At 40.9% G+C, this 14,369-nt stretch overlaps 1 protein-coding gene across 1 annotated transcript in view; it reads left to right on the top strand.

Annotated features, from left to right (window-relative positions):
• celsr3 (cadherin, EGF LAG seven-pass G-type receptor 3) overlaps positions 1-14,369 on the top strand; it is a 117,412-nt gene that overhangs the window by 47,214 nt on the left and 55,829 nt on the right. Inside the window, 8 exon segments of the mRNA XM_039801898.1 lie at positions 696-811; positions 2,221-2,309; positions 2,597-2,611; positions 3,093-3,250; positions 7,167-7,330; positions 7,891-8,016; positions 10,217-10,386; positions 11,908-12,093. Of these exon segments, the coding sequence (XP_039657832.1) occupies positions 696-811; positions 2,221-2,309; positions 2,597-2,611; positions 3,093-3,250; positions 7,167-7,330; positions 7,891-8,016; positions 10,217-10,386; positions 11,908-12,093 (1,024 nt within the window).

Raw genomic sequence — 14,369 nt, 5'->3', positions numbered from 1 at the left:
TTTTCAAGGACTTGAGTTCAAGCCACTGGTTCATAAACCAACAAGTAAGACATTTATTTTCAACAAAAATGTAAGACTAAATGAATGCATTTTTTGAAGTGGACATTTTTTGCAGTGGACATCTTTCTGCATCTTGTTGCCAGGAGGGAAGATTTGTCATCTGTGCTTTAGTATGAAAAAAAACTAACAGTTCTTTTGATCAGGGTGGGTTTACACGGCAGCCTTGGACTCAGCACGTCCCCTTGGCCTTGCTATGCAAAGTAGACTATTGTATGACTCTGAGCAGCTGGAGGGAGTGAATGTCTGAAGCTATATGGTTTAAAACTGTAGTACAGTTTGACTACCTTTTGTTCCTCCATACTAAGCGTATGAGGAGGTTTGCAGGATTTGTTCTTGTTTTGCGATGGGAAATTAGGTATTGTATGGATCACTGTATCAGGATCAAATGTTGTATTAACCAATACATGTATAACTCTGGCATACAGTTTTATTTGATTCATTTGTATTTTATATTTTCAGGATATAGACATGTAAAAATATACTGTAGAAATAAATATAATAATCCTCATCTTATTTAAATGTATTGTGTGTGTGTGTGTGTGTTGTTGTGGGTTGTTTTGTGTGTGTGTGTGTGTGTGTGTGTGTGTGTGGTTGTGTGGTGTGTGGGTTGTGGTGTGTGTGCGCGCATTTTCTAGTTTTGCCACTCTGGAGAACAGTGGTCTTCTCTTCTATAATGGACGCTTCAATGAGAAACACGACTTCATCGCCTTGGAGATCCAAGAAGGACAAGTTGTGCTCAAATATTCCACAGGTACGATATATCTTTATGTGTGATTGGGCTTGTGTTCTAGTATTTCTCCATTTAAGGATCATATCTTCCCACGGAGAAAACAAAGATGTGCTTTTGTTCTCAATGGTTGTGTATCATTTCTATACAAGCCTTTTGTAGGTGTATCATTGGAATCTGGATTATTTTAGGATACATATTACAATTAAACATGCAGTGGGAGGGTTTAGACAACATCCGTGTTCAGACAAGCATTAAACTGCAGACTAGAGATGCGCCGATTGACCGGCCGGTGACCGGAATTGGCCGATTTTGACGTGACCGGCCATGACCGGCGACCTGCCGGTCAGTCTAACATATGCCGGTCAAATTCACTTGGGCGGCGCATGATTAACATCACGCAACATGAGCGCACCGCCGCTCAATCAGCTGTTTATGAAATGTCGTAATTACGGCTCTGCAGAGTAGTCCGCTCTACTGATCTCAGGCGAACGGTCAGCCGCTCGCTCTCTCCCCTCTGAGGCTGAACAACTGGAACATGAAAACCGCACTCACGTGGGTCCCGTGAAATTTGACAGCTACAGTTTATCGGAAAATAGTGTTGGGCTCACGGACTTTGATGAATTTACTGTTTATCAGACCCCAGATGAGACAAGAAGCTAACGTTAGCGAACGCTGCGGTCCCTCTGCCTCCCCCGCTGCAAAAACAAAAAAAAAGAGACCCTGTATTCCTCCGACACGCTGTATTAACATTACTGTTTAAAACGCTTTCCAGGTTAGTGGGGATGCATACCGCTCCAAACCAACATTAAAACCGTAGTAGCCTAGCCTAGTCTTCCCTCAGCGTTTAGTTTTGTTGCTAAACTGTGTGTAAAATGAGCGGTGACGTTAAATCATCTGTGTGACGTTAATGTTTTCAGGTAATGTTACTGTTGATGTTCAAACAGGCCTGCGTCTGTGTTTTGAGAAATATCTTTATACTGCAAGACTATATTTATTTTATTATTTGTTATTTATATATATATTTTAGTGTGATATTGGATGTGAGAAGAAGGAAATGGTTCTAACATCGCACTTTAGATGTGTGTGAATGTCCCACACCAGGAGTCATTTATATAGTTCTGTTTTATAGTGATCGGTTATCAATTTAAAAAATGTTCTATTAAAGAAAAGATAGAAAATAAATATTTGTGTGTGCTGGAAAGTGGTTAGAAAATATGAAATCGGAATCAGCTAAAATCTGTATCAGCAGTTCAAACTCAATGAAAAATCGGAAATCGGAATCGGCCTATAAAGTTGAAATCGGTGCATCTCTAGTCTTTTTGTTTAGTTTCCACACTGCAGACATGAAGAAACCAAGTTTTTGAGTACTTATGTTAGAAAATGTTAAATTACATTAGATTGTTAATTAGACCTCACCTGTCTGCCTGCAGGTGAATCGTCCACTCAGGTGAGTCCCTTCCTGCCTGGCGGTGTGAGCGATGGCAACTGGCATACTGTTCACATCCACTACTACAATAAGGTAGGTTTACATCTTGATTTGTTTGTGTCGTAGACCGTTTTGAGTTGTGTTTCTGATGTCAGTTATTATTTGAATTTTTACATTTTACTTGGGGTTATTTGTACTGAACTTCTAATGCGTCGGCAGAATAGTTTCTCAGCCTTCATGCCTGCAAAGCACTTTTGGAAATGAGATGAAGTGTTTGTGTGTGCATACTGTTGTGTGGGCATTTGCTTGTTACCATTTCATTCACGCATATTCGCCGCACATCTCCTTTAATTTTCTTCACGTTCCTTAATTTTCCTCAGCCAGCTACACGCTATGTGAGTATGGGTGTGTGTCGGGATGCACATACATTTCCTTATTTCTTTGTTTCTCTTTGTTTCTGTTTTTCCTTCTCTTTCTTTCTTTCACCAGCAGACAGTACGTGTAGAGTGAGAGTGTTGTCTATCTACTTACTATCTCCATTATTTTTCTACCCATATGCAGTGTCTGTTGTTTCGTGTCTTACTAACTCAAATTTTCCCCTTTTCTTTCTAACATGATGTACAGTAGCAGTGAAGATACTGAATGTAGTCTGTGTTGAAACTGTCTATTTAGATTTAGTAAATGCAGTTGTTCTTGCATGTTGCCCAGTGTCATGGTGTTTCTTGGATTTTGTTCCTTGGGACTCTGTTTTCAATCTTGTGTGTGTGTGTGTGTGTGTGTGTGTGGTTGTGCGTGTGTGTGTGTGTGTGTGTGTGTGTGTGTGTGTGTGTGCGTGTGCCTGTGTGTGTGTGTGTGTGTGTGTGTGTGTGTGTTCAGCCCAAGCGCAGCATGAGCGGTGAGGCCCAGGGTCCGTCAGATGAGAAGATTGCTGTGGTGAGCGTTGACGACTGCGATACAGCATTGTCGCTTCGCTTCGGTACACAGCTCGGAAATTACAGCTGCGCTGCGCAGGGAAAACAGGCCAGCAGCAAGAAGTGAGTTTATCTTTTTTCAGCTCTCCATCTTTTGTGTCTGTATTTATAACTTGGTTTTCTTTAAAATTGGTGACTTGGAGGCTGCACACATCGGAAAAATTACCCCAACAATAAGGGCATGTCTCTAAAATTACAACAATTCATCTTGTCCTAAAATAATATAATTACAGTTGCAGTCAGAGTACTGTTGCCCACATATCTTGGGAATGTCAAACGTCAAATATGACATGCAGCATGAACAAACTGTAGATGCTGGAATATGCGCAAGAGTGAACCAGGGTCTAACAAACAAAACTAGTTACAAAATCTTAAAAAAACTACAGATTTTACTTCATGTGAATTAAATGAATAACATTCTGCATTGGTTTATTAAGAAGATAATGTTCCATTAACAAAATATAGCTAATAATACTACCAGGCCACACATTATTTAAACTGTAAAATGTCTTTTGCTACCTGCCACTTTTACCTTTTTATGGTCACAGCAGTTAAAAGCAGTTGTTAGTAGTTTAAGACAGAATTTTCAAATCACATTATTATGTAACATTTTACATGCATACATACTTCCTGCATAATGACTATTAGAACATTACCTACCAATACTTAAACAATCGGAAAAGGCACCAAAGGCAGTGTTATACTGTTACTCATTGGCCCTGGCACAATGTAATTGTAACACAATATTGTATGTCATTGCTATCATAGCACAGTTTCGTGTGGAATTCATCATGTAATTAATTCCATAGTTTCATGTCTGACATCTATGAAATAACAATGACTCAAAAAAAAGCTTAGTGAACAATTGTATTCAGCTAAATTCCTCCATAAATCTGTCTTACCTCCAGTGCAGCAACTGAAAGACTCTGAATAGGCATTGACCCTGAGCTGTGGGTGGTGTTTGCACAGGATGTGTCAGCTTCTTTGCAAAGACAACTTTCATTAAACACCATCTGTGACTGAGGCTTAACAGATATTCAAAGACTTTTTTCACAAAGTATAAAAAACACTAAAGCTGGTCAGTGTGTGTAGCCGATCACCATATGTAGGTTGCTAGATTACATTTATTATTTAAAGGTAAACCGTGTTGAGTAATTAGTGGTAGCATTGACTATATTAGGAAATATTGGCTTTGGTGAGAATGCTTGTCATGATTTAGCGTCATTATAGTTTATAAATGGTCCATTTACTGCTTTTAGAAATTACTCAACTTATTGAAAAAAGGTCAAATTACTTTTTAGAGGCACATTTGTATGCACTCAATCTTATATTTTCCTAACTATGTATCATTATTTATGAAGTGTTATTTATTTCCTCTCTCTTTGGAGGGATGTTTTCAGCAACTTTCAATGTTGATCTCACGATTAGCTCTTTTACCATTAGCCATTTTGATTTGTTTTCTGCCCCAGGTCTCCAAGATGCCACGTACAATGGCCGTTGCTTGCTGTTGTGTAATAATAAATGCATGTTAATATGGAACAGAAAGAATGATCTGATCAAATGTTCGTGTCTATGTTCACTTAATGGACCGTTCTACAAAAAACTAGTTTTGAGATTAGTATCTCATCTTCACAGATTCAGAAGATCCCTATTTCAGCATGGTTTAAACAGGCTTGTAAGCTGAACACATTTTTTAAATGAGAAGTAGGTGTAACACACAATTGAATGCAGCTCCAAGCAGTCTCATCAGTGAAACTCTTGCTAAAACTTTGACTGAGACTGTTGCTGTTGGAAAGCACTTTTGTTTTTTGTCAGATCAGGGTGATGAGTAACCTCGTGAGACCGTCCTGATCTCGCGAGCTCCAGTTTTCCACTCGCAGATCAGTCTGGCAACTTGAGATAGAGAAAATTTGGAGCCGTTCGCCAAACGACCGACCAATCAGCGTTGGTTTTGAGGCGGGTTTAGGTGTGACGCAACGAGAAGCGACTGTTCGGTCTAAACAACACGGCAGCTTCCACGGATGAGATGAGTGTAGCTATTGCGCAAGTTTTATCCAAATTAGAAAGTATTCCTTCAATGAAAGAAGAGCAAAAAACAGGCTTTTCTTGGAGGAAAATATGTTTTTGCTCTTCTCCCGACTGGTTTCGGCAAGAGTTTGATCTGATTGGTTGATTTGGCCCGTCTATCACCAACATAGCTGGTGATAGACAGATGGTTTATCCAATCAGCTAACCAGTATTTTCGCCCCTTCCCAAAAAGTTCTCCAACGGAAAGTTCCCAGATGGATATACCGAGCAAATGCGAAGCAATCCATCTGGCGGAGTCAGGTTAGGTGATGAGGTGACTATAGGAGAAACTAATGGGGACCTAATGAGGCACGACTTTTTGTCTTATTCATGCCCCTTCATGTCTGTGTGTATCTCTCTGATGTTCTTGTTACTCGTCAGCTCATTCTGCCTTGTGTTAATGTTCATTCCTTGTCATTGCTCTCTTCTTGTCTCTCCCATTCATTCTCTTATGTGCGACCAAACCATTCATATTGACAGTTTTAAATCCACTATGTTGCTTTTAAGTGTCTGTTCTGTTTGACTTTGTCAAAGTTTTGTTGTTTACTTGTGGTGTGTGTCTACCAAACTAAATTTCTACATGTACGCTAACAAGTGCACACACATACACGTATTCACACACGCACTCAAAAAGCAGGCTGTCATAGTGTTGATGTCTGGCCTTGCCGCTGTAAGCTGTAATCACGTTTGCTGTGTTCTGTCAGCCCTAAGTGAGGCTGAGAGAAGACAGATCAAAGAGGAAGGCCAAAGCCTAACGCTTCAACACGCTTCCTCTGTTCCTTCTTCTTCTCAGTTAACAGCTCGCCCTCCTCTTACTTTGTCTCGACATCCTCTTCTAATGACACACTCACACTGTTGATATTTGCTCCAACTCGCACTAAATCTCTTGTTTGTTCGACTCCGGCGCCTTTTGTCTCTCTAGGTTCCTTCAGTATTCATATTCCACAGGCATTTATTGGCTCGGCACGTGTCATGTGTCGCCAAAGCGAGCCTAAAAGAAAAACCCCAATTCACCATTGGAGGGAAAAAAAGATAATGCTCTCAAAATGACAACACAACTGTTTCTGTCTCTTTGTTTTTTTTTGGTTTTTTTTCGCTCATGCAGTCCCATAACTCTTAATTTGTTGTCCCCTACATCGTCCCTCCTCACATTACCCCTGTGTCTTTCTCTCCACCCATCTTGCATCTGTCTTGTCATCCGCCTTTAAGCTTGCTCTCTCTTGATATTTGCTGTAACTCACACTTAAGCTCTTGTTTGTTCATCTGCCTCCACGGCTGTCTCCACATCCCCCTTTTGTCGTTGCTGTTTTTCGTCTTCTTTTTATGCCTGCGAATTTGCTATTTGTTGACGTCCCCTAACAGCTACCTCCTTTGCTGGCTCCTATCTCCTATCTCCTATCTCCTTTCTCCCTCTGCCTTGTCATCCACCTTTACATTTTCTCTCCTGATATTTGCGGTAACAAATATTTAATCTCCTGATTGTTCACTGTCTTTCTTTTTTTTCTCATCTTTACAATTTCTCTCATCCACTGCTGTCTCTACTTTTACCCTCAACAACATCATTGTCGTCTCATTTCTCCTCAACATCAACTGTTATTCTCTAAATCTGGTTCCTTTTGACATTTACCTCTGACGACCTATTTAATCTCTGGGTTTGTTTAATCCCTTTGCCTCTCTCATACCCTCTTTTCATGTTTTCCTGCATCCCTCTCCTTCGTCCTCTCCTCCATCCTTGAGGGATAACAATACTACTACTACTACTACTACTACTACTACTACTACTACTACTACTACTAATAATAATAATAATAATAATAATAATAATAATAATAATAATCATCCATTCCTTCCTTATTCCCCTTTCATATCCACCTGATTTACTCCTCTTCCTCTTTATCCATTCCTCTCTCAGGTCTCTGGACCTGACTGGTCCGTTGTTTTTGGGCGGAGTTCCCAACGTACCAGACAACTTTCCGTTTGGCACCAGGGAGTTTATTGGCTGTATGAAGGAGCTGCACATTGACAACAAGCCCCTGGACTTGGCTGGGTTTATTGCTAACAATGGAACGCTACCCGGTCAGTGCCACTAACCATACCCCCCCCTCCCTTAAAAGATCACGACACTTTCATGATGTCCACAAATGCCATTTGGGCCTCATTCCATTAAATACACTGATAAAAATAATTGCTATCAATTAAAGGCTTTTTATTAACACAATAGTTGTATTGTAATTGTTTTATTGTGAGATTAACAGAAAATGTTAATGAAATGTTTCAAAAATAAGGTTAAATTTCCCGTTTTTGTTTATTGTACTGATTTGAGTTCAAGTACTATTTTATAATTGAAAATGCAAACAACTAAAGTTGGATGCTTTTGTAAAGGCCGTTTGGATCTTGAGATCCTACAACAGAGTGCAATTGGAAAAGTTGATCTCTAAATATGCACATTGGTAACTGATAATCTTTGTATACAGTATATTGTGTATACTCTTTTGCTGAAAATGTGAGGCATTACCATCATGATTTATCAGCTAACCACTGCATGCAGTTTCATTTTGTGCATTAGCTGAAACACACATTATGTTGATACATTTTGGGGAACTTGATCGGTGATGTAATGTGTCTCTTGCTTCTAGGCTGCAGTGCCAAGCTTCCCTTCTGTAAGTCCAACCCCTGTCAGAACGGAGGAACCTGCAGTGTGAGCTGGGAGACTTTCTCCTGCGACTGTCCCCTAGGGTACGGAGGAAAGGACTGCAGCCACGGTGAGAGGCTTCATGAGTGTATTTTCATCCTATGGTCCAACATGTTGCATTTTCAACCTAGCATTGTCATATGAATTGTGCCACTTTGGTATAATTCCTAAATAAAGAAATATTATAAATATCCGTAACAAGTTAGACCATGGCTGAGATAATTGGCAGTTTCTGTCTGACACTTGTCAGCAGTAATTATACTAATGCCACATTAATTTGTGAATGATTAACTGATGTTAAAATACGGTAATGTAACATCTTTAAACCTCTATCGTTCTTTGTTATTTACACTTTGGTTGAATGACAGAAATGTAACCTGTTTTAATAGGCTGTTTCACACTTTAATACTTAGATTCAGAAGTGCTCTGTCATTCATTCATTCATTTGGGTTAATGCCTCAGTTTGCACTTTTTCCCTCTGTTCCAGTATTTATTCCTCATTTTGTGATAAGCTATCACATCTGTAGGCTTTTAGAGTTTATGAGCAAAATGAGTGTATAAGTGGAATGTATGTTCATGGATTGATGGTTGAGTGATAGTATCATGAATAGTTACTACACTTAGCATGTGGTCTAGTTGTTACACTCTGGATATCAGACTTTATTTCCTGTATATACTGTAATTGGACCTAGATAAACCCTGTGTGTTTCCCCACACATAGGTGGACCTTCTGTAGCCCAGGTGGACTCAGTTATATTTACTGACAGGTCTTGATAGTGAGCACAGACAATTAACCCTTATAGGAAATCATGTAGCGAAAGGCTCTTGGGATGAAATTAAGTTGTATTTTTGTAATTTTAAAGATCTTAAATGTTCACAAGTTATGAAACTTATTTTGTGCCTGTCAGGAAAAGAAACACTATCCTTACAATCAGCAGATTGAAAACAGCATGTAATTAAACTAGGGCTGTCAATCGATTAAAATATTTAATCATGATTAATCATATGATTGTCCATAGTTAACGCGATTAATCGCAAATTAATCACACATTTTTTATCTGCTCTAAATGTATATTTTTGAAGTTTTTAAAGGTCCCATGGCATGAAAATTTCACTTAATGAGTTTTTTTTAACATTAATATGAGTTCCCCTAGCCTGCCTATGGTCCCACAGTGGCTAGAAATGGCGATAGGTGTAAACCGAGCCCTGGGTATCCTGTTCTGCCTTTGAAAAATGAAAGCTCAGATTGGCCAATCTGGAATCTTCCCTTTATGTCGTCATAAGGGGAAAGGTTACCTCCCCTTTCTCTGCTTTGCCCGCCGCCCACAGCTGCAAAGAGAATTTGGCCCGCCCATAAGGAAATAGAGTTACAACCGTGGCCGCAAGCTGGTCAAGGCCACACCCCCACCCTCCATCTTGCTCCGCCTCTCTCCTCCTCAATAGCATTTAAAGCTACAGACACAGAAATGGCACATCCTAAGGAAAGCTCATTGTGGGACTGGCTCGTAGTGGCTGTAATTCTGCACCAAGGCTGAATTTCGGGCAAGAGACTTCAGATACAGTATTAGGGGACCACTAAGGCTTATATAGAAGCATCCAAAAAGCAACATGTCTTAGGACATTTAATGCTCAAGTGGTATTTGAGACTTGACTTACTCTAGTAGTAACTCAATTCACATCAACAGTACATGCAAAATATTTTAGTCTTGTTGAGCGAACCATCTGGAAGGTCTTTGAAATTGAATTTGCCATTCAAAGACCCTTTTCTTTATCCATTTCTAAAAAAAAATGTGTGTCTTAAGCTGCTTTTTATTGATCATTGATTTAGTTTAAAAAGTAAGAAATAAAGCCTGTTACTCAGAACAGGAAGTCTCTCTTTAGATTAAGAGTCTTTAAGAGCCTTTTATTTGTGATTTAGAATCAGGTTTAACCTTCAAAGCCATCCAGGCTGCGATGTTTCTTTTCTTACTATGGCCACGCCAAGACCCGCCCTTCAATAGCATTCACACACTACTATTGGCCAGGCGTCCATGCTTACACAAGGTAACGTAACGCGATTTGTACAGGTCCTATCCCCTGACCAATCGGCTATCCTAACCTTAACCACTCAAGGTCAATGCCTAACCCCAGCCAATTGAGCCCTGCCACCGTCTTCCTCTTGGCGTGCTCGGGGTAGAAACGAATTCAGTCCCGGAACAGGGACATCTTGAGGCTGTTCTGGACATTGCAGTACCTTTCATTTGCTGTCTTTCTCTCACCCTCGACCTCAGTGATGCCACACCCCCATCGCTTCCTGGGTAACAGCGCCCTCTGGTGGGACCTGAAGAACGACGTAACCATCTCCACGCCCTGGTACCTCGGCCTGGTGTTCAGGACCAGAGCGCGAGATGGGACGCTGCTGCAGGCTCAGGCGGGCCAGTACACTAGCCTGCTGTTCCAGGTGTGCACACACACACAAACACACACACACACACACACACACACACACTGACTGACTGTCATCCATTTCCGTTAATGTCTATATTAGAACATATTTGAACATTAATATATCAATTATTATGGTTTCATATTAATGCATGAGACTATTGCTGACATTATAGTTGACTTTCATCGGAGGCCATGGTTCTCAGCAGGAAACCGATGGAATGCCTTCTCCAGGTAGGGAATGAGTCCTTACCCCAAGTGAAGGAGTTCAAGTACCTTGGGGTTTTGTTCGCGAGTGAGGGGACAATGGAGCGGGAGATTGGTCGGATCAGTATCGGCGCGTGCGGTATTACATTCCATCTATCGCACCGTTGTGACGAAAAAAGGCTGAGCCAGAAGGCAAAGCTCTCGATCTACCGGTCAGTTTTCGTTCCTACCCTCACCTATGGTCATGAAGGCTGGGTCATGACTGAAAGAACGAGATCCAGGGTACAAGCGGCGAAATGGGTTTCCTCAGGAGGGTGGCTGGCGTCTCCCTTAGAGATAGGGGAGAAGCTCAGTCATCCGTGAGGAGCTCAGAGGTAGCGCTTTTGCTTTCTCTGGCGCGAAAGGAGCCAGTTAAGGTGGTTCGGGCATCTGCTAAGGATGCCCCTGGGCCTCCCCTAGGGAGGTGTTCCAGGCACGCGTCCAGCTGGGAGGAGGCCAACCGGAAGACCGGGACTAGGTGGAGGGATTATATCTCCAACCTGGCCTGGGAACGCCTCGGATCCCCCAGTCGGAGCTGGTTAATGTTGCTCGGGAAAGGGAAGTTTGGGGTCCCCTGCTGGAGCTGCTCCCCCCGCGACCCGACACCGGATAAGCGGACGAAGATGGATGGATGGATGGATGGATAGTTGACTTTCAAGTCCCACCAGGCTATATGGAGTTTCTGAAAACACAACCAAATTTTCCATAAACCAGTTTATTCCTATTGCAAAGGAGATTGTTGCCAGTGCTTCTCTCTCCATCTCTTTTGATTTAAATCAATGCTGCACATTTGAAGCCAAATCCCACCAGGCGGCACAGGATGCAAAATGCAGCGTGGGCTGCTAAACGTGTTAACAGCGGTCACGTTGATTATGTACTGTACTGTACTTATGTCTCACGGTTATTGTGATTCTATTTTGTGTTTTAATACTTAATTTTTATCTTCTATATAAGACAAAACTGTGGTATTGTCCTTGAAATTATGTACAGTTTTACATTTCTTACATTGCTTAATCCAAAAACAGTTTTGAATTAGTAGCATCTTGGAGTGCCACCAAGATTTCAATTTCACACTCCCACACACATACACATACACACACACACACACACACACACACACACACACACACACACACACACACACACACACACACACACACACACACACACACACACACACACACACCACACAGAGTCACCTCTCAGTCTCTCCTTACCTACCAAGCAGTTTCTTCACACTCTTTTTCTCTCTTTTCTGGTTTTCGTGTGTGTGTTCCTCAATCCCTCTCAGGTGATAAATGGTCAGCTGGTGTTCTCTGTGACCCGGGGTTCGACCAGACCGGTGCGTTTGCGGTTGGATCAAGTTCAGGTGGCAGACGGCCGGTGGCACGACCTCCAACTGGAGCTGCGAGACGTTCGTAGCGGCCGTGAGACACGCTACGTTGCCACACTACGGCTCGACTTTGGACTTTATCAGGTACAGTAATAGACGTGATACAACCCTTGAAGGGAAGGTTTTTTCGGACAGACTGAATGTTGCCGCAATAAAGGATGAATACATTTTTTTAGGGCAGCAAGTTTAAGTTCTTAAAAAGTCTTTTTTTTATCAAATCTGCTTTATTAAATTAAAAATACTAAATTTCCCTTAACAATTAATTTTATTTTTAATGAATATTATTCAGCTCTAATTCTTTGATTTTATTTAATTTTGCTTTCTGAAATTTGCAGTCAGTCTAATAAATAGAAATGGAATTGTAAAGCATTTAATATGAATGAAGGCGAGAAATCCTTTTTAATATCCTCTAATCTAAAATATCTCCATTTACACAGACTTCTACCTCACGTCCTGTTATAAATCAGTACATTGCAGGAGATCACTGCATAAGATATTAATTAATTATCAAATAATTTACATATAAACTCACTTTCAATCTTTAAATCATATTTGTGTCAAAGCAGGAAAGATTATGAACATGCCATGAAATAATTCCTCAGCATGGTTTTAGAAATTTTCCATAAACTAGTTTGAAATTACATAAAAGGGATACTTTGTCGATTTAAATCCAGCACTGTGTCATCTTTGTGTGGGCAGTGTGTTTAGATGAAAGGTGTGTGGCTTGGAGCAGCCGAGGTCTGATAAAATGTGCCGGATGACACGATGAATCCAAATTTTTTGGGGGGATTTCGACATTTCGACACAGTTTATCGCCACAACTGACTTAAGAGTTCAAGACAAATATTTGGTAACATCCTTTGAAATGACTTCAAATGAATTCTGACCTGCCTTTTTTTGGCTCCTAGAAGGGAAATTAGGGGGAAAGACCTTGTTTAAAATTATACTGATGTCCTTGCAGTTGTCTTGTATGTAATATATCTGCACTCAGACATCAACAACCATGCTGTTGGGTCTTTCCTGAAATGTTGCAAATAAAATATTGAGTCACATTACAATCCGAGTAAAGGAGAAAATAAAATATACATCTACAATTTCTCATCCTCTCTTTTTCACACAGACACACACAGACACACACACACACACACACACAAACAAATGTTTACAACACACAAAGATTTTATAACTCTGGATGGCCTCAGTCGCTCTAAAATGTGGGCTGGTAATCCTAGTTTCCCTAATCTGTAGCGGATTAATGTGTCAAATTGTACTAGATCAGGGGTTTTCAAATTGGGTGAATGTGAGTCTCCCCTTAGAGTAGGTAAGGACAGCCGAGCCCCCCCTTCCCCAAAATCCCGTCTGCCTGCCCTAACCCACACACGCCTCTGCAGTAAATGCCATCTTTTGTGTGTTCCAGGCAATGATGAGTTTCAATAACAACTGATAAAATGTAAATATTTTTAGGGCCCGAGCGCCGACAGTGGCAAAAGGCCCTATTGAAACTGAACAGATTATTATTCTTCCGGCAAATGTATCGCCTTTTTGAGGGGCTTAACATACTCAAAAGCTCATCAAAATTGGCAGTCGCATCAAGCCTGGTGAAAATGTACGTGTTTTAAGTGTTTCGGAAATAGGCACACAAAAATGGCTCGCTAGCGCCCCCCAAAAAACTTAGAAAATTGAGCCCCTGCAGTACATTTAACGTAGACTAACGAAACGTGGTACACATATGTAGCTTGTCAAGACGTACAAAAAAGCTCATTGGAGCCATACCCTAAACCCAACAGTCCATTTTTAATTGAAAGTTCGAAATTAGTGCAATTTTGGCCATTTCCACATGTCGTACTTTAACGAACTCCTAGAGATTTCATCCAACAACTGGTGACCTATTTAAGGTAGAGTCTTGTGTGAGGTATTATTGAACTCAACAGAGAGTTTCTTTTTGATTGGTGATGGTTTGACCCGCCCCCTATGATGTAGCCACGCCCCTTTTTATAACTTATGACCCGTTTGATGTAGACCCTTGTGTCAGGTATCATTGAACTCAGCAGAGACTTCCTTCTTCATTGGTGATGGTTTGGTCCGCCTCCCTATGCTTAAGCCACGCCCCTTTCATAACTGGTATCCTCGACGTGCGCAGAGGAGCGAGGGCCCATCCAATGCTGCTTGCAGCTTTAATTTAATATTGTATTTGAAGACCTTTTATTTCCACAACTTTTTTAAAAGTGCATTCATAAACGATTCTTTGCAAGAGTAAATCATTTCCAACTTCATGCAGGCTTAATTGAGGCTACTTTTAAAATCACTGAACATCAGTAGGCCTATCCACAAGTCAACAAAACATGCTTAACATGTGTAAT

The sequence above is a fragment of the Perca fluviatilis genome, chromosome 5 (assembly GCF_010015445.1).
Source record: "Perca fluviatilis chromosome 5, GENO_Pfluv_1.0, whole genome shotgun sequence".
Lineage (NCBI taxonomy): Eukaryota > Metazoa > Chordata > Actinopteri > Perciformes > Percidae > Perca > Perca fluviatilis.
This window is presented reverse-complemented; position numbering and strand designations above follow the sequence as displayed.